The sequence below is a fragment of the Microcebus murinus genome, chromosome 2, assembly GCF_040939455.1.
Source record: "Microcebus murinus isolate Inina chromosome 2, M.murinus_Inina_mat1.0, whole genome shotgun sequence".
Lineage (NCBI taxonomy): Eukaryota > Metazoa > Chordata > Mammalia > Primates > Cheirogaleidae > Microcebus > Microcebus murinus.
Window position 1 is genome coordinate 74918783 of NC_134105.1, and position 25270 is coordinate 74944052.

Sequence of the window (25270 nt, forward strand, 5' to 3'; positions counted from 1 at the left end):
TATTAAAGTAATTGTACTGGCTAGGCATGGTGTCTCACACCTGTAATCCCGGCACTTTGAGAGGCTGAGGTAGGAGGATCACTTAAGGCCAGGAGTTCAACACTAGCCTGGGCAACTCAGTGAGACCGCATCTCTACAAAAAATTTTTTTAATTAACCCGGTATGGTGGCACATGCCTATAGTCTTAGCTACTGGGGAGGATGAGGCGGGAGGATCTGTTTAGCCCAGGAATTCAAGGTTACAGTGAGCTACCATTAGGTGATTGCATTCCAGCCTGGGCAAAAGAGGGAGACCCCGTCTCTAAAAATAGATAGATAAATAGATAGCATTGATGTCAATAATTTTCTTTATAACATTAGTCATTTCAATCTGAGTTAGTTACATATATCCTATTGCTTTTAATTTATAGGAAAGGTAATCAGATTGGCCTAACTGTTAAAAACTATTATGTTTCTACTCTTTGTTTTGACCTTTTTCCTTTGATCAATTGCAGAGAATGCAAGATGGAGATTGAAGATAAAAAGCAAGAGCTCCTTGAAATGGATCAGGCACTTAAGGAGAGAAATTGGGAGCTAAAGCAAAGAGCAGCTCAGGTTGATTTCCTTATTTATATTTTAATGAAATTTTCTGTTATGAAACAATCACACAAGATTTCAGAGGTTACCAATTTTTTGTTAAATGGACATATTTTTATAGCATTTTTTCTCTGCACATAAGATTTATTTAATTAGAAATATGTCATCTCTTTTTATCTCGATGTATTTTACAAATTTTAAGTAAATTTTGAGAAGGGTTAGTGTCTAAACCTTTTTATCTCTTAAATATTACCTTGTATCAGAAGAAAATGGAATTAAATGAGTTACTTTCACAGCTAAGTATTGGAGGAACAAAAATATTTAGAAAGCGTTATTTAGCAGTTTTTATCCAACATAATATGAAATCTGAATCATTTTGTTATTGATGACCATAATCATATCTTATTAAGTTTCTATAATATATATGGAGCTCATGAACCAGTATTAGTACAGAATGATTATTTTTCCTCTTTTTAAAAATAATTTATTTGAGGTAAGTTTATGTTTCAGTTATACTCACGATAAGCAATTTGAAAGCACATTACAAGCAAACAAGTTTTCACATCAGAATAAAATTTAACAATAGTTTAATGTTACTTTTATATTTAGGTTACACATTTGGATATGACCATTCGTGAGCATAGAGGAGAAATGGAACAAAAAATAATTAAATTAGAGGGTACTCTGGAGAAATCAGAATTGGAACTTAAAGAATGCAACAAACAGGTAAATTATTTTTAAATTACATATTTTAAATTATTTTAAAAAAAATAAATCCTTAACTGTAAGCACCTGTTCATATAATATGGCTTTCTTATAGGATACATATGATAAACCACTACATAATTTTAATCATCTTGTACATGCTACTTTATATTCATTTTTCTCCTCTTAATGTTATTTTAAATATAATTTCTATTATATCAATGTGTCACATGTTTATCATAATGTGCGCATGTCTGAATATGTGTAAATTATCTCTGGAAGGATTTGTAAGTAATTCTGATAACTCTGGTTGCATTTTGGAGGGAACACAATGGGAGGGAGACTTATTTTCTCTAACTGTATTTTTACCTCATGCACATATGACCTATAAAATTATTCATAAAGTCATGTAACATTCATTGTTTTAATGTATCCTAATTTTCTTTTCTTATACAATTAAATATTAAATGGTACATTTTAGGTGTGCTTATAAGCGTCTTATTAAGCATAAGAATTCTTTTTAAAAAATATTTTTATTCATATATAATAGCTACCCATATTTGGGGCATACATGGGATATTTTGATAGATATATATAACTTGTAATGATTAAATCAGGTTATTTGTGTTATCTATTGCCTCAAACGTTTATCTTTTTTTATGTCTTGGGAACATTAAAATTCTTCTCTTCTAGGTATTTTGAAATATATAATAAATTATTGTTAACTGTAATTTCATTACTATACTAACACTAAAACTTATTCCTTCTATCTTAACTGTATTTTTATATCCATTAACCAAATTCTCTTCATCCTCTCCTCCTTCCTTCCTTTCCTTTCCCTTCCTCTGGTAACTGCCAATCTATTTTCTACCTCCATGAGATCCACTTTTTAGCTCCCAAATATGAGTGAGAACATACAATATTTGTCTTTCTGTGCTGTCTTATTTTACTTAACATGTTGAACTCCAGTTCCATCCATTGTTGCTGCAAATGACAGAATTTCATTCTTTTTTATGGCTGAATAATAATCTATTGTGTATATATACAACATTTTCTTTATGCATTCATCTGTTGATGGATATATGTTGATTTTATATTTTAGCTATTGTGAATAGAGAGCTGCAGTGAACATGGGAAGGCAGATATCTCTTCAATATACTGATTTCCTTTCTTTTGGATATATACCCAGCATTGGGATTGCTGGATCATATGATACTTCTATTTTTAGTTTTTTGAGAAACCTCCGTACTGTTTTCCATAATGGCTCTACTACTTTACTTCCCTACGAACACTGTATAAGTGTTTCCCTTTTATTACATCCTCACCAGCATTTGTTATACTTTATTTCTGTGATAATGGCCATTTTAACTGGGGTGAGATGATATCTCATTGTAGTTTTGATTTGCATTTCTTTGATGACTAATGATGTTGAACATTTTTTGGATAGTTTGTAAATATTCTCTACCATTCTGTAGGTTTTCTCATCACTTGTTTTCTTTGCTGTGCAGAAGCTTTTTACCTTGATGTAATCATATTCATCTATTTTTGCTTTCACTACCTGTGTGTTTGAGGTCCTACACAAAAAAAATTTTTGCCCAGACCAGCGTTCTATAGCAGCGGTCCCCAACCTTTTTGGCACCAGGGACTGGTTTCATGGAAGGCAGTGTTTCCATGGATGGGGGTGAGGCTTGAAGGGAGCTCAGGCAGTCATGCCAGTGATGGGGAGCAGCTGTAAATACAGATGAAGCTTCGTTAGCTTGCCTGCTGGTCACCTCAGTTCCCAAGGTTCATGGAAGACAATTTTTCCATGGACTTGGGGGAAAGGTGAGGGGGGGCAGGTGGAGCTGTGTAGCCTGAACCCTAATAGGCCACAGGCCAGTACAGGTCTGCAGCCTGGAGGTTAGCAGTTGTATAGCATTCCCCAGTATATTCTTTGGTTAAATTTATTCCTATGTATTTTATTTTATTTTTTGCAGCTATTGTAAATGAGATTGCTTTCTTGATTTTTCAGCTTTTTCAGCTTTTAGCATATAGAAATGCTAGTGATTTTTGTATGTTGATTTCGTATCTTACAACTTTATTAGTTTGAGTAGGTTTTTCTAAATATAAGATCATGATGTCTGCAAATAAGGCAAATTTGACTTCTTCCTTTCTAATTTGCATGCCTCCTTTATTTTTTTCTCTTGCTTAATTGCCGTAGCTAGGACTTCAGTATTATGTTGAGTAAAAATGGGCATCCTGTTTTCTTTCAGATCTTCTTAGTGGAAAGGTTTTTAATTTTTCCCCATTTAGTATGATATTAGCTGGGGATTTGTCATATATGTCCTTTATTGTGTTAAGGTATTTTTCTTCTATACCTAATTTATTGAACATTTATAATCATGAAGGGATGTTGAATTTTATCCCTTTGCACTCGCTTGCTTTTTTCTCAATTCCTTTATTCTACTTGAGATTTAATTTTTTAAATACCTCAGATTTTACAAGCATGGCAGTAGAATAACAATCTGGAGTTTCTTTTCATACAAAATTATTTATTTGGATTTTTTTATATTTCAAATTATTGATACATTAAAAGAGTAATTTTAATCTCTATAATTTTTGCTAACCGTGTTGAGTCACACTCGACATCCAAGTGCAAAGGGTTATCAAATGCTCTTCAGCATTTATTGAAATGATCATATGGTTTTTGTTCTTGATTCTGTTGTTGTGATAAATCACATTTATTAATTTACATATGCTGAGCCATTTTTGTATCCTTGGGATGAATCCCACTTGATCATGGTGAATGGTCATTTTAATGTGTTGTTGAATTTGGTTTGCTAGTATTTCTTTGAGGATTTTTGCATGTATGTTCATTAGGGATATTGGCCTACAGTTTTCTTTTTTTATTGGGTCCTTATCTGGTTTTGGTGACAAGGTAATGCTGACTTTGTAGAATGAGTTTGGAAGTATTTCCTCTTCAATTTTTTGAAATAGTTTCAGTAAAATTTGTATTAGTTCTCCTTTAAACGTTTGGTAGAATTCAGCAGTGAATCCATCAGGTACTGGGTTTTTCTTTCATAGGAGACTCTTTATTACTGCTTCAATCTCATTACTTGTTATTGGTCTGTTCAAGTTTTCTATTTCTTCATGGTTCAGTCTTGGTAAATTATATATGTCCAGAAATTTACCTATTTCTTCTAGGTTTTCGAACTTTTTGGCATATAATTTTTAATAGTCTCTAATGATCCTTTGTATTTCTGTGGTCTCAGTTGTAATGTTTCCTTTTTAATCTCTGATTTTATTTATTTGGGTCTTCTCTCTTTTTTTCTTAATCAGTCTGACTAAAGGTTTGCCAACTTTGTTTATCTTTTTAAACAAACAACTTTCGTTTTGTTGATTTTTGTATTTTTTAATTCTTAATTTCATTTTTTTCTGCTCTGACATTTATTGATAATTTTTTTCTCCTCTATTAACTTGGGGTTTGGTTTGTTCTTAATTTTCTAGTTCCTAAGAGCAAGAGGAGCATTGTTAGACTATTTATTTGAAGTTTTTCTATTTTTTTTGATGTAGACATTTATTGCTATACACTTCCCTCTATCTACTGTTTTTACCATGTCCCATAGGTTCTGATATTTTGTATTTCCATTTTTATTTGTTTCAAGAAATTTTTAAATTTCTTTCTTAATTTCTTCATTGACCCATTCAGGTGTATGTTGTTTAAATTCCATGTACTTATACAGTTTCCAAAGTTCCTTTTGTTATTGATTTCTAGTTTTATTTCTTTAAGGTTAGAAAAGATAGTTGATATGATTTTGACTTTTTTGTATTTGTGGAGACCTTTTTTGTGGCTGAGGCTATGGTTTATTCTAGAGAATGTTCCATATTCTGATGAAAAGAATGTATATTCTGCAGCACTTGGGTGAACTGTTTTATAAATGTCAGATCTAATTTGTCTAATATGTGGTTTAACTGTAATGTTTCTTTGTGGATTTTTCTGCTTCAATTATTTCTCCATTGCTGAAACTGAAGTCTCCTACTATTATTGTATTGTGATCTATCTCTTGAGATCTATTAATATTTGCCTTATACGCGAGGCCAAGGCGAGAGGATCACTCGAGGTCAGGAGTTTGAGACCAGCCTGAGAAAGAGCAAGATCCCATCTCTACTAAAAATAGAAAGAAATTAATTGGCCAGCTAAAAAAACATATAGAAAAAATTGTCCAGGCATGGTGATGCATGCCTGTAGTCTCAGCTACTCAGGAGGCTGAGGCAGAAGGATTGCTTGAGCCCCGGAGTTTGAGGTTGCTATGAGCTAGGCTGATGCCACAACACTGTAGGCGGGGTAACAGAGTGAGTCCGTGACTCAGAAAAAAAAAAAAAAAGAGAAAAATTTGCGTTATGTATTTGTGTGCTCTGGTGTGGGTGCCTATATATTTACTATTATTATATCCTCTTGCTGAATTCATTTCTTTATCATTATATAATGACCTTCTTTATTTCTCTTTACAGGTTTTTATTAAAGTCTATTTTACCTGATAAAAGTATAACTACCCCTACTCTTTTTTTTTGTTTTGTTTCCATTTGCATGGACTATCTTTTTCCATCCCTTTACTTTCAGTTTATGTGTGTCTTTATAGGTGAAGTGAGTTTCTTGTAGGTAGCATATAGTTGGATCTTGTTTTTTAATATAGTTAGCCACTCTGTGTCTTTTAAGTGGAGAATTCATTGTTATTATTGAGAGGTAAGGACTTAACTTCTTTCATTTTGTTACTTGTTGCTAGTTTTGTAACTCTTTTCTACTTTTCTTCTTTTCCTACTGTCTTTCTTTGTGGTTAAGTGCTTTTTCTCTGGTAGTATGTTTTAATTTTTTGCTTTTCATTTTTAGTATATCTGTTATATGTTTTTGCTTTGTGGTTACCATGAGGCTTACAAAAAACATCTTATGGTTATAACAAGTTATTTAAAACTGATGTCAACGTAACTTTGATCATTAAAAAAAAATGAAAAGAATCCTAGCTCTTGGGAGGCCGAGGCGGGCGGATTGCTCAAGGTCAGGAGTTCAAAACCAGCCTGAGCAAGAGCGAGACCCCGTCTCTACTATAAATAGAAAGAAATTAATTGGCCAACTGATATATATATATAAAATTAGCCGGGCATGGTGGCGCATGCCTGTAGTCCCAGCTACCCGGGAGGCTGAGGCAGAAGGATCACTCGAGCCCAGGAGTTTGAGGTTGCTGTGAGCTAGGCTGACGCCACGGCACTCACTCTAGCCTGGGCAACAAAGTGAGACTCTGTCTCAAAAAAAAAAAAAAAAAAATGAAAAGAAACAATCTAAAGAACACTTTAACTCTCTTCTCCTCAATGTTTTGAATTTTTGGTGTCACAGTTTACATAATGTATTGCCTATCTTAATGAATTTTAGTTATTATTTTTAATGGTTTTGTCTTTTAGTCTCATTCTGAAGATATAAATGCTTTATACAGCATGATTACAATATTAGTATAACAAACATGTTAGTGTCCTTTTCTTTGGGCTTGAAACACTCCCTTTAGCATTTCTTATATAACAGGTATGATAGCAATAAATTCTCTCAGTTTTTGTTTGTCTCAGAAAGTCTTTATCTCTCCTTCTTTTCTGAATTACAGCTTTGCTGTGTACAGTATTCTTTTTTGGCAATTTTTTTTCTTCAGCACTCTGAATACATCTTCCTCCTACCTCTTGGCCTGTAAGATTTCTGCTGAGAAGTCTGCTGCCAGACATATTGGATCTCCCTTATGTGGTATTGCTTCTTTTCTCTCACTATTTTCAGAATCGTGTCTTTGTCTTTGGCCTTTGAGAGTTTGATTATAATGTGTCTTGAAGTATTCTTATGTAGGTTGACTCTGATTGGTGACCTTTGACCTTTCTGTACGTGCATATTTGTATCTTTCTCCAGGTTTGGAAAGTGTTCTATTATTATTTCTTTTTTTTTTTTTTTTTCTTTTTTTTGCTCAAGAAACTGAAATCTATATTATTTCTTTAAATAACCTTTCTACCCCTTTGTCTTTCTCAGTTCTGTCCCTAACTCCAATAATCCAAATATTTTCTCTTCCATTTTTGTCCCAAAGATCCTGTTCATTCATTTTCATTCTTTTTTCTGCATTGATTTTTCTTCTATGACAGATGTGAAAAGTGCTAAATTCCCTCAGCTTGTATTTGTCTTGGAAAGTCTTTATCTCCTTTTTGAGTGATAGCTTTGCTATATATTTTCAAATAGTCTGTCTTTGAGCTCACTGATTCTTTCTTCTGTTTGATCGGTTCTCTCCTTGATGCTCTGTATTGCATTTTTCATTTCATTCATTGTATTTTTCAACTCCAAGATTTTTTTGATTTTTTTTTTTATTATTCCACTCTCTATTAAATTTCTCTGATAAATTTCTGAATTGATTCTCTGTCTTTTCTTGAAGTTTGTTGAACTTCCTTAAAACAGCTATTTTGAATTTTTTGATAGATCACACGTCTCCCTCACTTCAGGGTTTGTCTTCTGTTCTTGATTTTGTCTGTTGGGTGAGGTCATATTTCCTTGAATGTTTTTGCTGCTTGTAGATGTGCAGTGATGTCTGCACATTGATAGATTAGGTATTCATTTTAGTCTTCACAGTCTGGCTTTGTTTGTGTCTCTCCATCTTCAAATGTCTTTCCAGGAATTCTAAGCAAACTGACTGTTGATCACCATAGCTGTCCCAGCATTAGCGGGACACATTGCCCAGGCTTGATGTGAGACTTGCAAGGGCTCCAAGGTTGGCAGGGCTTTCTGGCCCAGATGGATCTGGGGAACACTCAAGGAGGGTACTAGGGCTGTGTGGGAATGCTGGCCTGGTACCCAAGTCTAGAAGGCTATCGTGGTGGTCTAGTTGGGCATGCCTCCCAGCAGATCTCTTCACAGGTGAGATGGGTCCCCAACTACAACAATAGGGACTTGAGTTAACCCCAGTCCCTTTCGGATTGCTATGGAATAGAAGCTGGAGAGCCTAGTTCTGGTTCATAGGGATGCCTGTCTCCTAGCAAGTTCCTAAATAGTTACGACAATTCTCTGACGGCAACAGGAGGGGGCCCAGTCTCAGCTCTGGTCCCCCTCAGCATCTCTGTACAATGGAGGCTGGACAGCTCATCAGGTACTCATCTCCCAGCAGGTCTCAGCTCCAATGGGTTAGGTCCCCAACTGCAGCAAGAAGGTCTGAAGCTGGGACTAGATTCCTTCGTGATCTGCTGTGGGACAGAGGCTGAAAAGCCATCTTGTTGGCTCAGACAGGCATACTTTTTCCAGTAGATCTCAGCATAGACAGGATAGTTTCCTGCATATATTCAATAAAAGGAGGGGCCAGAGCTGAGACTGGGACCTTGCAGGATCTACTGTGAGACAGAGGTTGGAGAGCTTGTCTTGTTTGCTCAAAGGGGTGTGTGTCTCCCAGCAAGTCCCTGCACAGACTGAATAGTTTCCTGTTTGCAGTGAGTAGGCCCAGAGCTGAGGCTGTCTTCTCAGGATCTGCTGTGGGACAGAAGGTGGCAAGCCTGTCAGGGAGATTCAGACTCCCTGCCAGACTGTGAGATATGGTCAAGTGTCCCTTTGGGTCCTGGTATGAGCAGCTCTGAGCTGTTACCTCAGCTGAGGAGGGGATTGGAGCAACTTTCAGGTTCACTGCTGAGACCCAATGTCAGCGGGCAGACAAGCCTGCCTATCAAGGCACTAGTGTGGGTCATTCCTCATGGATCCATTCATGGATGGTTTTGCTTGTAGGCTCAAGGCCAAATAGGGCTGTAGCCAAGCTCCTTGGGGGACTGGAATGTTTCCAGATTAAATCCAGGAGCAAGCTCAGCGAATCAGGTATCAATTTACACTCTCAAAATGACCTTCCAAGGTCTTGGGCTCTACCAGGATTTCACAGACTCCTACCTGAATCTTAAGGTTCCTGCAGAGAGACTTGTGACTGTGGATGGGTCCAGGGTTATTGTTCTTTTTCAAAAGATATGTGTGGGTTGCGTCCTATTCTGCCATCTTGGTGACGTCCAAGCACAATTCTTATGTGTATTTCCAAGTTATGGTTGCCTTAAGAAAAACACATTTTTATATTTTGCTTTTAGGTATTTTAGATATGAGCATTTAAGGCTTGACTTACTTGGAACATGGTTATTATTAAATTATTTTTCCTTAGTTACATTAATATTGTTTATCTGTTTAAAATTCAGATAGAAAATTTGAATGAAAAATTGCAAAATGCCAAAGAACAGATTCGAGAAAAAGAGTTTATAATCCTACAAAATGAACAGGAGATAAGTCAACTGAAAAAAGAAACTGAAAGAACACAACAAAAGATGAAAGAAATGGAGAGTGTAAGCAAATTATTTTTCACCTAAGGAACAAGTAGTCTTCTGATGAGTAAAATGAATCTTTATGTTTTAAACCAGTTGGTTTTAATAAACAGGAACTGTGCCAAGAGTATTTTTAGGCTGGTTATTTGGGCCAGGTACCTATTATTATCTTCTTTGACCTTTTAAAGGATTTCTTCTGATGGTCTAAGTATAGGCAAGGACAATGTCTTATTTATCTTTGCATTCCCTATAGGACTTGGCATGGTATCTTTCACATAGTAAATCCACAATATATGATCATTTGGTCAACAGTTACTTATTGACAATCTACTATGTAATAGAATTGAAGTTAAAGATATAGATATTAATAAGGTCCAGTCTTTTGACCTTGAGGAACTCCATCCAGAGAATGAATAAACAAATGATAATTGTACATAATTGAGGCCAAGTACTTTGAATTGTCAGATGAAGTTTGATGATTTCATATCATTAGTTTGTGTATGTGTTGACTGGTGAACCCATTCCACCCACTTGCCTTTTTAAAAAGTAAATTTGGACTGGGTGTGGTGGCTCACGCCTATAATTCTAGCACTCTAGGAGGCCGAGGCGGGAGGATCGCTCAGATCAGGAGTTCAAGACCAGCCTGAGCAAGAGTGAGACCCCATCTCTACTAAAAATAGAAAGAAACTGGCTGGACAACTAAAAATATATAACAAAAATTAGCCAGGCATGGTGGCCCATGTCTGTGTCTCAGCTACTTGGGAGGCTGAGGCAGGAGGAGTTTGAGGCTTCTATGAGGTAGCTTGACGCTGCGGCACTCTGTCTAGCCCAGGCAACAGAGCAAGGCTCTGTCTCAAAAATAAATAAATAAAATAAAAAATGAATTTACTTCTATGAGCTTTCATGTACATAACTTTTTCTTGTTTTTAAGTGCTTAACTTTAAAACTTGAGACATAGGTCGGGCGAGGTGGCTCACACCTGTAATCCTAGCACTCTGGGAGCCGAGGCAGGCGAATTGCTCAAGTTCAGGAGTTGGAAACCAGCCTGAGTAAGAGCGAGACCCTGTCTCTACTAAAAATAGAAAGAAATTAATTGGCCAACTAATATATATAGAAAAAAAAATTAGCCAGGCATGGTGGCTCATGCCTGTAGTCCCAGCTACTTGGGAAGCTGAGGCAGCAGGATTGCTCGAGCCCAGGAGTTTGAGGTTGCTGTGAGCTAGGCTGATGCCATGCCACTCACTCTATCTAGCCTGGGCAACAAAGGGAGACTCTGTCTCAAAATAAATAAATACATACATAAATAAATACATAAATAAAACTTCAGACATAGCTCTTGATTATGTCTGATTAACTGATTATCTGTCTCTCACCCTGTAAAATATAAACCACATCAGGGTACCATAAAGGGTATCTTTCTTTGTTCACTCCTGTATCCTCAGTGCCTAGAACAGTACATATCACATAGTAAGCATGAATAACTATTTGTTGAATTATGTACTTAAATCAAGTATGGTCTCTGAGAGCATGTTTGTGTCCCAGTGGAGAAAAAAATAATTTCTAGCCCAGTCATTTCCCTAACGAGGACTGACTGAAAATATTTACATGAGATTTATATTGACTTACAACACAGCTATACCTTGGGCCTCCACTCCAAACATCAGGACCCTAGTGATTTGTACTGGTTTCTTTTTTTTCTTCCCTGAAGTGTCATTACCTACCATCTAACCTAACTCACCCACCTGATTTTCACTGATTTTTTTTCCTCTAAGAAGCAATACGTTACTAGGAATTTAACTGAGTAATGTAAAAACATGTCAGAAGAAGTAGCAGCCCCAGTAGCAAGGTTTTACTTTTGCAGAGAATGAGGTCCTGACTTTAACCCAGCTCTGTGGATTAAGGGTGGATTTTCATTATCCATACAAATATATTTTCTATCTTTGACATGGATGATCAAATGTCAACTTCTCTTTTCTCTTTATATTATTATATATTCTGTCATAAATGTTACATTCATAATGATAAAGGATTATACAGTTTGTATTTATTAAAATAGTGTAAAATATGTCAGTAAGAATGCCAGATTTATTGCAGTATTTTTGTCATTAAAAATTTTTTTTTCTGAATATCAGTTTCACAATGGGTAATAATCATTGTATGTTAAATTTCACAGGGATTTAGTTGGGGGGGGAATTCACTTATTAAGAGAGAAATCAGAATAAGAAATAGGTTTCCTATGTATCTTTCATTTTGCAACCTACAAATATCTTGTGCTTTTCAGGTTGTGAAAGAGCAGGAACAGTACATTGCCACTCAGTACAAGGAGGCCATAGATTTGGAGCAGGAATTGAGGCTAACTCGGGAGCAGATGCAGAATTCTCATACAGAATTGCTGGAGGCTCATCGTCAGCAAGTCCAAGCCCAGAGAGAAATAGAAAGGCTCTCTAGTGAACTGGAGGATATAAAGCAACTCTCTAAAGAAAAAGTAATTCCAATTTTTAAATAGTTTTATGTTACTGAAAATCTTAAAAATTTTAGTGTTCACTTTTTTCAATAGTAGAATATAGTTCTTGCAAAAATGAACAGTGTTGCACTACAATGTACATAATACCACTGAAATATATATTTATGGTTAAAATGGTAAATTTTATGTATATTTTACCATAGTCATAAAAAGAAAAAAATTAACTGTGTTATATATTTAGATAACTTTGTAATATAAGTAAGAAGTCCTTCAGAACTGAATTTTGGCCAAACTAATTAATTCTCAGTAAACTGAATTATAAAGCACTTTCAGACTTTTAACTGACTTCAAGCTCTCACTTTAAGAAATATGAAGCTAATAACTCTTATTTGAATAACTGTTTTATATTCGTAGCTATTCTTCAGACCCCTTGGGGGAGGTAAAGTACCTTTAAAAAACAAAAGTACTAATTAATATAAATTTTATTTCCTCAGTATTTGGTTGTAGTTTAACAACTTGGCTTAAAATATTTAGATTGGAGGGCCAGGCATGGTGACTGACACCTGTAATCCCACCACTTTGGGAGGCTGAAGCAGGAGGATCACTTGAGCCCAGGAGTTTCAAGGTTACAATTTCAAGGTTACAATTATCTATGATCATGCCACCGCACTCCAGCTTATATGACAGAGTGAGGCCTTGTCTCTAAAAAGAAAAGAACAAAAGAAAAAAATTAACACAGCAAGCTAATATACTAATATACTGTGTAGGGGGTTAATAACTTGAATTCCTGAGCCAGGCAGCCTGGGTCCAAAATGTAGCTTATCACTGAGGACTTTGTTTGACCTTGGATAATTACTTAGACTTTGAGAAAAATGTGTCTATTGATGTTCCAAAAACATTCTTACGATTTTTCTGCTTTCTATATGGTTAACTAATTCAACATAGAAGTTAAATTAAAATATTTTATCTTTAGTTTGGGTTAAAACTATGTTGTTATTCATATTTCTGGATATTTAGACTAGTAAAGAATACATAGGGAATTTTTATTAGTGGTATATGTTTGGGGTTCTACTAGGAAAAGAGAAGCAATCTACGTTTATCTCATTTCAGTCCTTATCTGTTATCTAAAAGTACAGTTGGTTATATTTGATAAACAAAGCTCACTTAAACAAGTAAGTTAAAGTGGGGAATTATTTAAATTGATGGTTTTTTGAATATTATATTTTAATTCAAAATTAAATATACATTCATATGTTACATGTTTATCTTTTTATTTAGTGCCAAACCTTTGTTCTTTTTTGTATGAAGCATTTGATTAGAATTTTACCTAGTATTTCTTGCATAAACCATGCTTATATTCCATCATCTACACTTTCCAATTTTGGTTTCTTAAAAGTGGAGGAAAGCCAGACACAGTGGCTTATACCTGTAATTCCAGCACTGTGAAAGGCTGAAGAGGGAGAGTCACTTGAGGCCATGAGTTTGAGACCAGCCCATGTAAGATAGCAAGACCCACTCTCTACAAAAAAATTTAAAAAATTAGCTGGGCATGCTGGCTTGTGCTTGTACTCTAAGCTACTCGGGAGGGTGAGGCAGAAGGATTGCTTAAGCTCAGGAATTCAAAGCTGCAGCAAGCTATGATCATATCACATTACGTTAGCCGGGTGACAGAGCAAGACACTGCCTCAAAAAACCAACCAAACAAAACAAAAGTAGAGAAAGACTTAAAAGACATATGTACCCAAGAGTATAACATCTGTTATATTTTTCATGGGGCCTTCTGCAATATTTTATAACTATTTTGAGTGCTTCTAGTTGGGTAGCAAATATTTGTTACTCACTTATTGAGCTATTTCAAAACATACAACTTTGTTTTTAGATAAAAACCTTTTCTTTTGCATGCATATTTCACCAATGTTCATAATATATAATAAAATTACATAATTAAAATCACAAGCACAATTAACATAAGTAGATTTGGCTAAAAACTCAACTGTCTCTTGATAAGCAAACTATATCTGGTGAGTAAAAATGCACGGGCATGCCTAAGAGTAGACTGTTGCCTGCCAAAGTTCAGCATCCTATGGTTTCACAGAAAGCATTGGTTAGGGAACATCTGTTTTATTATGATAACAAACAATATACTGATCTCTCCCATTACTTGTCTCTTAAATGTTTAGATTTTAAAGTATACCATTTAATAAGTTAACTTAGTATGTGTGTTTATATAATATAAAAAATTTAACCACTTAACGCACTAGACTAGATTGGTTTAGCTATAATAACCAAATAAACAAGTTTTATATCGTTTACTTAATATATCGTTTTTAAGGAAGCTCGTGGAAACCATTTAGCTGAAGAATTGGGGGCTTCTCAAGTACGTGAAGCTCATTTAGAAGCAAGAATGCAAGCAGAAATCAAGAAATTGTCAGCAGAAGTAGAATCTCTTAAAGAAGCTTATCATATAGAGGTAAAGAAAAATCTAATTTGTTCTTGGAAGCACCTGCCAAAATGGTTGACCTAACTGGACAAAAATAATGAGTCTAAGGCCGGGTGCGGTGGCTCATGCCTGTAATCCTAGCACGCTGGGAGGCCGAGGCGAGTAGATTGCTCAAGGTCAGGAGTTCGAAACCAGCCTGAGCAAGAGCGAGACCCTGTCTCTACTATAAATAGAAAGAAATTAATTGGCCAACTAATATATATAGAAAAAATTAACCAGGCATAGTGGCACATGCCTGTAGTCCCAGCTACTCAGGAAGCTAAGGCAGCAGGATTGCTTGAGCCCAGGAGTTTGAGGTTGCTGTGAGCTAGGCTGACGCCACGGCACTCACTCTAGCCTGGGCAACAAAGCAAGACTCTGTCTCAAAAAAAAAAAAAAATATGAGTCTAGCTCTTAAATATTCATTATAGAATGACACATTGTGGTCTTCATTTCTAGTAGCCTAAACATACAACTTTCACTTCCTATCCAGCAAGCTAATATACTGTGTGTGAGGTCAAGAGCTTGAATTCCTGAGCCAGGCATCCTGGTTCCAAAACCCAGCTCACCACTGAGCACTTGTATGCCCTTGGGTAGGTTACTTAACCTCTCTATCTAAAATGGATATAGGCTAAGCACAGTGACTCATGCCTGTATTCCAGCACTTTGGGAGGCTGAGGTAGGAGGATTGCTTAAGGCCAGGAATTTGAGGCCAGCCTGGGCAACATAATGAGACTCCTATCTCTACAAAAAAATTTTAAAAATTAGTCATGTGTGGTGGCACATGCCTGTAGTCCTAGCTACTCAAGAGGCTGAGATGGAAGGATTGTTTGATCGCATGAATTCAAGCTACAGTGAGCTATGATCGTACCACTATAATCCAGCCTGGACAATAGAACAAGACCCTGTCTCTAATTAATTAATTAATTAAATGGATATAATAATGGTTTCTAGGCCGGGCGCAGTGGCTCACGCCTGTAATCCTAGCACTCTGGGAGTTCGAGGCAGGCTGATTGCTTGAGGTTAGGAGTTCGAAACCAGCCTGAGCAAGAGCGAGACCCCGTCTCTACTATAAATAGAAAAAAATTAATTGGCCAACTAATATATATAGAAAAAAAATTAGCCGGGCATGGTGGCACATCCCAGCTGAGGCAGCAGGATTGCTTGAGCCCAGGAGTTTGAGGTTGCTGTAAGCTAGGCTGATACCACAGCACTCACTCTAGCGTGGGCAACAAAGCGAGACTCTGTCTCAAAAAATAATAATAATGGTTTCTATTTTGTAGAACTGAAGTGAGGATTAAATGATTTAATATGTAGATTATAAAATAGCACTTGCAAAAATCTTAAGGTATTTAATAACTGATATAAACAGTTTCATGTGATGTGAATCTATATGCTTTGCATTTTCCAATATTCAGTAAGTTAGACAGAGAGGCAATGCCAGAACCTTTTTATCTATTGGTATGTCTTGAGGCATCATAGAAATGGGCAGTCTTATCAGTTAGAATAGCATTTTTTTGTCTTTGTAAAAACATTTGAAGATATTACCCAAAATCTTTGTATATGATCTAAATAAATTTCTTATTGAGTTTAATGCTAATAAAGCATTTTTCTAATATGACAACTGTTGCAAATACATTTATGTTAAACTCTATTCAAGGGAATTTGGTAACATTTTTGTGAGGGATTGATGGAACTTGTGGTGACCATGTCTTGCTTAAATGCATTTAGATTCAGATCTCTTTGAACGCATTGTGCTTGCCAAACAAAACACATTAGCAAGCTAAATCTTATCCTCCGGCCAAGAATTTACAACTCTTGGTGTTTGGAGACAAATGTGAAGACTGTTGGCCTCAGCACAGTTATATAATTGATATTAGCAGCTCAACATTTTTTTTCTTTTTCTTTCTTTCTTTCTTCCTTTTTTTTTTTTTTAAGACAGGGTCTTCCTTTGTCACCCAGGCTGAAGTGCAGTGGCACAGTCATAACTCATTGCAGCCTGGAACCCCTGGGCTCTAGCAATCCTGCCTCAGCCTCATGAGTAAGCAGTTCAACTTAGTGACCATCAATAATTAGGTCATCTCAAGTGTTTGCCTTAACTACTCATTATACTTTTATTATAGCGCCTCTGTTCAGTTTTTATCTGTAATTATGTCATGTTTTACTTTTTTAGTTTTATGAATCATTTGAAATTATTTATAAACAGATAGTACATAAAATTAAGTGTAAAGATTGGTTCTAGTACTGCTTTTATTTTTTTTTAAGTAGCGAGGTCTCACTATGTTACTCAGGCTGGCCTTGAACTTCTAGGCTCAAGCTATCCTCCCACATTAGCTTCCTGAGTAGGACTATAGGCACATGCCACCAACACTGTTTAATATTTAATATTGCTATTTAATATTTGGTACTAATATATTTATATATGATACAGAAATATGTAAGTTTTCCTTGTTGGCAGTTGACAAAGATCTGTTTTTAAAGGGTATGTGTTGTTTGAACATAAAAATGAGAGGATATGTTATTAAAGTAATAGAGAGTTAGAAAAAGGAATCAGTTGTTTTTAACAGTACTTTTTTAAAACACAGGTTTCAAAATTGTCAGAAAATTCACTTAATACAAAACTCCTGATTTTTTTGAGAAAATGAGATTGGCTATAGAAAGGTTATTTCCACAGTAACCTTTTATTATGGAAAATCTTAAACATATTTAAAAGTATAATAGTATAATAGTATAAATCCTCCTAGATTTATTTATTTGTTTGTTTGTTTGTTTTGAGACAGAGTCTCACTTTGTTGCCCAGGCTAGAGTGAGCGCCATAGCGTCAGCCTAGCTCACAGCATCCTCAATCTCCTGGGCTCAAGGGATCCTCCTGCCTCAGCCCCTCCGAGTAGCTGGGACTACAGGCATGCGCCACTATGCCCGGCTAATTTTTTTTTTTATATATATATTAGTTGGCCAATTAATTTCTTTCTATTTATAGTAGAGATGGGGGCTCTTTCTCAGGCTGGTTTCCAACTCCTGACCTTGAGCAATCCTCCTGCCTCGGCCTCCCAGAGAGCTAGGATTACAGGCGTGAGCCACGGTGCCCCGCCTAGATTTACTTACTTACTTACTTTATTTATTTATTTATTTTCCGGAAGAACAATTTTACTTTTACCCATTTATGGTAATATATGCAATGTTAGAAATATAATTAGGTAAAGTATAGTTGAGTAAATCAAATGAAGAATCCAGAAGAAAACTGTTCTTCTTGGGTTAAACATGACACACATTGGAAATTTTGGGAAAGTAGAACACACAGTAACAAAAATAACGTGCAAACTCAAATTCAAGTTTATATGGTATTTTCAAAGGATTTAAAGCATACAGCTTTTTCTCATTTATATAACAGATGAATTCTGTCTACTTGTGTACAACAAACGGTTAGAAACTGAATAAACTTATTTATGATTTCAGAAATATGCTAATTTAGAAATCTACTCCATAGAATTTACTTCATTGCTCCTACCACTGATTCCTCACATAAGCAAAGTACAGGTCTCATTCCTTGAAATTGCTTTTGAACACTAGCACTTTAAATGGAAAACTAGGTAGAAACATAGCAATATCAGGAACAAAGCCTATATACTCAGTCTTATTTAAGATAAGAATTGGTTGCATGTCAGAAAATTTATCGTTTTCTTTATCCTTGCAGTGGTGAGAGGGAAAGAAAGCAGAGGTGGGGTTACGGCTACACTATTTAAGGAAGACCCAAACAGGAAGACAACGAATCTTCACAGTTGCAACTCCACAGTGCATAACTGTGGATATCTCATCTATTTTATAAGTCATGCTAGAGCAAAAACCCAGGTTCTTCTCTATGTATATCAGTTTTCAAATCTTATTCTCTTCAAAATACAAAGACAAATACTGCGAGATAAAACTCTAACTGCAATACGTATTTCCAAGTAGACGATATTTCCAAACACAAAGGGAATCTCACCCTCTAATGTCTTTTGATATGACAAGATTTTGCCAGAGTGAAAGTCTATGACTTAAATAAGTAATCTCAAGGTCAAGTGAGAAACTACAGTTGTTATGGGTATTACCCTATAGTCACCATATGTATTACATATTAAATTAAACCCAGCATTAAATATGCTTGTATAATTATGCTATGAATGATAATAGCAGTGAGGATGCTAGTAAAAAAAACTATCTTTAACTCAAGAAGATTAAGGAGAAAAAAAGGTAACAAGCAGAAAGTGGACATAGAGTTGGGCATTTTTTAACAGGAAAGGAAATTTTAAACATAGAAATATAAAAAGAAAATTACTTCCTTATTTCTGCTCTGTGGAAATAATATGAAACATTTGTTTGATATATTGGACAAGAACAGAGCAAGTAATCCAACTCTACTGCAGCATTACAAAAAAAAAAAATCATCCCTTCACCACAGTATAAGATTCAACCTGCATAAGGGTGCATGTTATTATATAAAACACAGCAAGACTGCTGCTGCCCTGCTAAGTACTTCCAGTCCCTACCCAGGTCCTACTGAAATAATGGTGGTCCCAATAGTTTTATCAAAATAAATCGTTTTCTTTTAAATAAAGCATTTAAAAAGACAAATTAAAATGCCTCGGTAACCATATATCCAACTCAAACTTTATCTATTTAAATGAATTATATTTGCCCCCACCAATAAACTTTTATTTTACTCAAACTAGAGCAATAACCTCCCATGTAAGTATCTTCCGTTGCCCAGTAATTCAAAGGAAAAAAATCCAAAATGATTAGTAAGAAAAATGTAGAAATTAACATACCCTTTTAATTAGTTTTAAATATTTTTAAGGTTTAAAAAGTGTCTAAAGAGGCCGGGCGCTGTGGCTCACGCCTGTAATCCTAGCTCTTGGGAGGCCGAGGCGGGCGGATTGCTCAAGGTCAGGAGTTCAAAACCAGCCTGAGCAAGAGCGAGACCCCGTCTCTACTATAAATAGAAAGAAATTAATTGGCCAACTGATATATATATAAAAAATTAGCCGGGCATGGTGGCGCATGCCTGTAGTCCCAGCTACCCGGGAGGCTGAGGCAGAAGGATCACTCGAGCCCAGGAGTTTGAGGTTGCTGTGAGCTAGGCTGACGCCACGGCACTCACTCTAGCCTGGGCAACAAAGTGAGACTCTGTCTCAAAAAAAAAAAAAAAAAAAAAAAAAGTGTCTAAAGATTGTAATTTCTAGTTGGAAAACATTATCTGAATGAATACCCTAATGGCAAACCACTGCAAAATGCTTCAGCTGCATCTGGGGCAGAGGGGTAGGGATTATCTTCAAAGCACTCCAGCTCTCTTGATGAGAAGGTTAGAGGTACACCAGTTTGTATTATTGTGACATCCATTAGGTGATATAGGTTCCTTTTCCTTCAGCATGGGCTTTGTTTGCTGGAAGGGCATCACGCTTGACCTCCAAATTTGGCTGACAATTTATTGATGAGATGCATAACCTTTGGGTTGCTCTGGTATTTTGACATATTTGCTGGGTTCTGGGCCACATCCTGGAAAGCCACCATAACTTCTGGATCCTGCATGGCTGCAAGAACCTCTGGATCACTAAGAATTTCATTGAGTCCAGGCATTCCTGCCATTCCAGGCATGCCTCCTCCCATTCCAGGCATTCCTCCAGGAAAACTACCTGGCATTCCCCCAGGAAAGCCACCCGGAAAAGAGCTGTAGAGCTGTACTGAGCTCCTGATTGTCCTCTGGCTTCTTCCTCCCTTTGGGCTCTCTCATGCTCTTCTTGAGCCTTCTTAACCATTTCTATTCTTTCTTTGATCTCTCGTTCTTCACCTTTGCGCTCATACTTTCGCAAATATTCTTCAATTTTCTGGGCCCTAGGTTGAACTTCTTTCAGCATTGCACTAACATCTTCATCATAATCCAGTTTACAGGCAAGGGCAAGATTATGGGCTGCTTCTTCCCAGTGGCCCAGAAGTCTGTGTGCTTTCCCTCTCCACTTGTAAGGCTGAGCTGAATCAGGATTTATTTCAATGGCTCTATCACAATCTCGGATGCCAGCATTTGGCTTCTATAGTTTGATGAAGACACTGGCTCTCTTGGCATACAAAATGGCCAACCGAGGATTCAGCTTGATGGCATCTGTGAACAAGTCAATGGCTTTCTGTAGTTCACCATCATTTAGGGCTTCAATGGCTGCAACTTTCTTATCATTTGCCTGATCCATCATCTCTTCGGTTTTCATCTCCCATTTCTTGTGGGGCACCAGTGTCTGATTCAATCACACCTTCATTATCAATTTCTAGATCACTTTCCTCACTTGATGGTTCCTCTGTCTGTATGTTTTCCTCTGCCTTCTCACTATCTGTTTTTTCTTCCTTAATATTTTCTTCTGATTTAGCTTTCTGAGTAGGAGGTGGTACCTTACCCCCCATGCTCTCCACCCACTCCCTCAGGAAGCACATTTCCTCGGTGTGCAGAATGCTCGGATCCTGCTTACATATTTTCATGAAGGCCCGAAGCTCGCTCACTTTGCAGGGGTCCATGGTCACAAGGCAGAGGATGCGACTGAGGAGGCTGCGGCCCTATTCCAGGCCCGGGTGCTAGCTCAGCGTGATCACGTAGAAGGGGCTAGATTTATTTTTGATGTTTAATAATTATCAACTCTTGGCCAATTTTATTTCATCCATAAATACATTGATCATTTTCTCTTATCTAGAAGGGAATCCTTTTGAGAATGAAAAAGAATGCTATTAGGAATTATATCAGGAAACCAGGCATAAAACTAGGCATACCAGAAAACATGGTCAGTATATCTTCAACCTCACTTATTTCCTTTCCTACTGTCCCCCCCATATCCATATGTTATTTTGGAGCAAATTCCAGACATCATTATTTATTCTGTAAAACATTTCAATAAGTCTCTCTAAAAGATAAGGGCAATTTTTAAAACACATAACCATATACCATTATTACATCTAAAAATTAACAGTGATTCCTTAATATAATCAAATATCTAGTTGTTCAGATTTTCCCCAGTTGCCTCAAAAATGTCTTTATAATCTATTTGTTCAAATTAGGATCTAAATAGAGTCCATTGCATTTGGTTAACTGTTCTTAAATAAATTTAAGATTGTATGTTCCTTTTCTCCCTTTTTCTGTTCAGTATTTTATTTGTAGAGAAATCAGATGTTTGTAGCTTTAAACAGAATTTATATTCTTTAAAGAAAAAGTAAGTGAAAATGGAAATTATTAGAATGTTGTTGACACCAATTCCAATCTATTTTCTATTTCTTTTTTTCCTTTTCGGGACTGTATAGATGATTTCACATCAAGAGAACCATGCAAAGTGGAAAATTTCTGCTGACTCTCAAAAGACTTCTGTTCAGCAGCTAAATGAACAATTAGAGAAGGCAAAACTGGAATTAGAAGAAGCTCAGGACACTGTAAGCAGTTTACATCAACAAGTCCAAGACAGGAATGAAGTAATTGAAGCTGCAAATGAAGCATTACTTATTAAAGTAAGTAAACATATAAAAGCAAGAAATCTTACCTATGAAAAAGTAAATGTATGGCTTATTTTTCCTGACCTTGCAGCATGTAGAGGACTGTATGACCAACTATTGACCTGTTTGAATTAAAAAGCATTTTATTTACATAAATAAAATGAATTTGGGAAATTATTGATAAGATATACATCATATTACCATAGAAGAACTAATTTATAAATGTTCAAATATAAACTCATCTAATTGTAATATTTGCTCTAGAGGGTTTTATGCTTGATGTACCTAAAAAGTAGAAGCATTTCTCAAAATCAGTAAAGTTCCTTTAAAAATCATTAAGTAGAAAACACAAATTATTATATTCAGAATTTTTTCCTGCATTTTAATATAAACATCATTTTTATTTTTAATTTTTTTTTTAATTTTTTTTTTATTTTTTTTCTTTAGCCTAAAACTATGGTGTTCAAGAAACATCATTTTTAAAATAGCCTATTGCTACTTATTCACCTCTATTGATCATGGCAGTTTTATCTACAATTTGAAATTAATATTAGTATCGATGCATAGAGATTAAAAAAGTTAACATTGGTTAAAAATTGCCAGTATACAGGGTAAAATTATCTGTGAAGCCCTTAAAAAAGAACAGATAGTTATGAAGCAGTAAGTGATTTTATAGCAAAATGGAAGGTATTGAAAATGAAAAAAACTCGACCAATTAATGTTAGGAATATTTCTAGTTACTAAGCTGAGCACTTAAATTCCTTTGATAGTCACAGTACCAGAGAAAAGCTGAATAGACATAGGCTAAAATTTTAATATTTAGGTTGAGTACTCTATTAATGCTTTTATGAAAATATTCTTAGTGTTCTGGAGGTTTACAGCATTTGTACAAAATTACAAAGCTTCATTGTGAAAAATTGACCCTGAAAAATTAACATTCTACATTGTATTCTTTGTCACAGTAGTTGTCTCTGCTACTCACTTGTTGGATACTACCAATGAGACAAATACAATTAGATTGCACGTATCAATTATTCAGAAGATCTTTAAGTTCAACTACTTAGAAAATTACTAAAATACTGGCTAAATAGCAACAGTTCTTAAATGAACCATAGATATAGAAATCTTAGAACATGTACTGGGAATAGCCAATATACCAGTCAGAAAGTAGAATTTCTGCATTGTTTGACAGGAGCTCTCAAAGTCAGTATCAACTGGCACTAAAGTCTAGACTGAACAGGAGTTGGGGAAGACAAGAGAGAGAAATGGAGAGAGGCTAATAGAAGAGGCATAACTTCTATTGAAGCAGGCATAACTGTAATGATTAGAAGTAGTTATAAATAATAGAAAGCAGTTTCATTCACAGCCTCAGTAAATGAAAGAGAACAAAATCAGAAGTGAGGAGAAGAAAGAACAGTGTTTGAGGCAAAGTTCACTTTCTGTAGTACCCTAACTAGTACCCTAATTTTTTAGGGTAACTGGGACAAGGGCAAAGACCATTTTCTGAGAGCCCTGAAGGCATCATTATGTAATAATATAGGGTCACAATAATGAGCTTCTTTGAGTCCTAAGAAAATATTGAATTATGTTTAATGTATTCAGTATACTACATTATAAAAGTTATGTGTAAACTGTAAGTTAAATGGAATCTTATAATACTCACCTAAGATACCACATCTCAATTATGGCTAGATAGTGCATAAGAGGTGAAAAAAATAACTCTAGCTGTACATAACCCTATTCTATGTCAACGCCATAACTAGTTTATTTATTTATTTATTTATTTATTTAGAGACAGAGTCTCACTCTTGTTTCCCTGGCTAGAGTGCTGTGGCATCAGCCCAGCTTACAGCAACTTCAAATTCCTGGGCTCAAAGCGATCCTCCTGCCTCAACCTCCTGGGTAGCTGGGACTACAGGCATGTGCCACCATGCCCAGCTGTTTGTTTTCTATATATTTTTAGTTGTCCAGTTAATTTCTTTCTATTTTTAGTAGACACGGTGTCTCACTCTTGCTCAGGCTGGTCTGGAACTCCTGAGCTCAAACGATCCGCCCGCCTGGGCCTCCGAGAGTGCTAGGATTACAGGCGTGAGCCACTTCGCATGGCCTATAACTACTTTATTAATCATGATTATAAGAATGTGAATGTAGAGTTTACTACAAAACATTAACACTCTAGCCACTTATAAATAATATAAATTAAGTTTATCTAGATAAAGTGATATGATGATATGAAAGAATTGAAATATGCATGTTAAACTTCCATTTTGTAATGCACTCTGTGGTTATGACAGTTTTAGTTATAAATACAGTACTTTTAGACACCAAACTTAAGAACAGAAACTATCAGATTAAAAGTGACTGATTTAAAAATATATATCTTATGGATACCTTTAAGAAAACAAGAATGTATTTGAATAGGAGACTACTATGTTTATATTATTTAGCTATTAAAACGAAAATGTCATCTCTTCATTTTTTTTAGTTTTTTAGTGTATGCATTCTCATTCCTAGGATCCCAAAGTTGAGTCAGAGAACTCAAATGAAAGATATGGAAAAATAATAGAAATGAAAAATTTATTTAAATAAGCATTGATTTATTAAATATTATTAATCACTTTATTAGAGTTTTCTCTTTGAAAAATTTCTAGTATAATAAAACTTTCTTATAAGGAGGATATATAAAACAGATAGCTAATATACATTTATTTCCTGTTAGAAATTCTGAAGGAAGTCTTTTTGTGTCATGTATGTATCAGATTAACAAAAGATAGTGTACCTTTATACTTTTGCAGAGAAGTTTTTAGATGTAAGATTTCAATCTTGAATAGAAATTGATATTGTAATTAACACTAAGAAAATTCCTTAAGGAAAATCTAGTTTTCATGGAATACCTTAGACTACTTTAATCATATTTCAAATGAACATATGTGTTGTTCCAAAGCGAAGCTATCTTAAATAATAAAGAGTTTAAATAGAGCTTGGAAAGTCTCAGGAATTATAAAAAGAATTCCTATACTGGGACAAAAGTTGACTTAGATAACCTCTTGTAAAGTTTTCCGGTGGTGAAAGAAACAGACAGAGAGGGAAAAAGAGTGGGGCCAAACAATGTGGTTTTATTATGCATTCCCAGACGAGGTTCTTGGGTCCCAAGGGGGGGCCGAGAAGTCACATCTGTTTGGAAGGGGTGTGGCCTTTTATACTGTTTGGGGTGGACCA

The 25270-nt window shown here is 35.6% G+C and overlaps 1 protein-coding gene and 1 pseudogene across 8 annotated transcripts in view; one reads left to right on the forward strand and one right to left on the reverse strand.

The window, feature by feature from the left end:
* The window catches only part of CCDC18 (coiled-coil domain containing 18), a 171610-nt gene that overhangs the window by 88430 nt on the left and 57910 nt on the right, over nt 1-25270 (forward strand). For 7 of the 8 annotated variants that reach the window (XM_075999855.1, XM_020283117.2, XM_075999858.1 and 4 more), the window contains 6 exons: nt 494-593; nt 1185-1301; nt 9489-9632; nt 11893-12096; nt 14408-14545; nt 21866-22066. In XM_075999855.1, the coding sequence (XP_075855970.1) occupies nt 494-593; nt 1185-1301; nt 9489-9632; nt 11893-12096; nt 14408-14545; nt 21866-22066 (904 nt within the window). The remainder of the gene's footprint in view (nt 1-493; nt 594-1184; nt 1302-9488; nt 9633-11892; nt 12097-14407; nt 14546-21865; nt 22067-25270) is intronic. The other variant, XM_075999857.1, reaches the window with a different exon arrangement.
* Nucleotides 19949-21106, reverse strand: LOC105885736 (hsc70-interacting protein pseudogene; annotated as a pseudogene).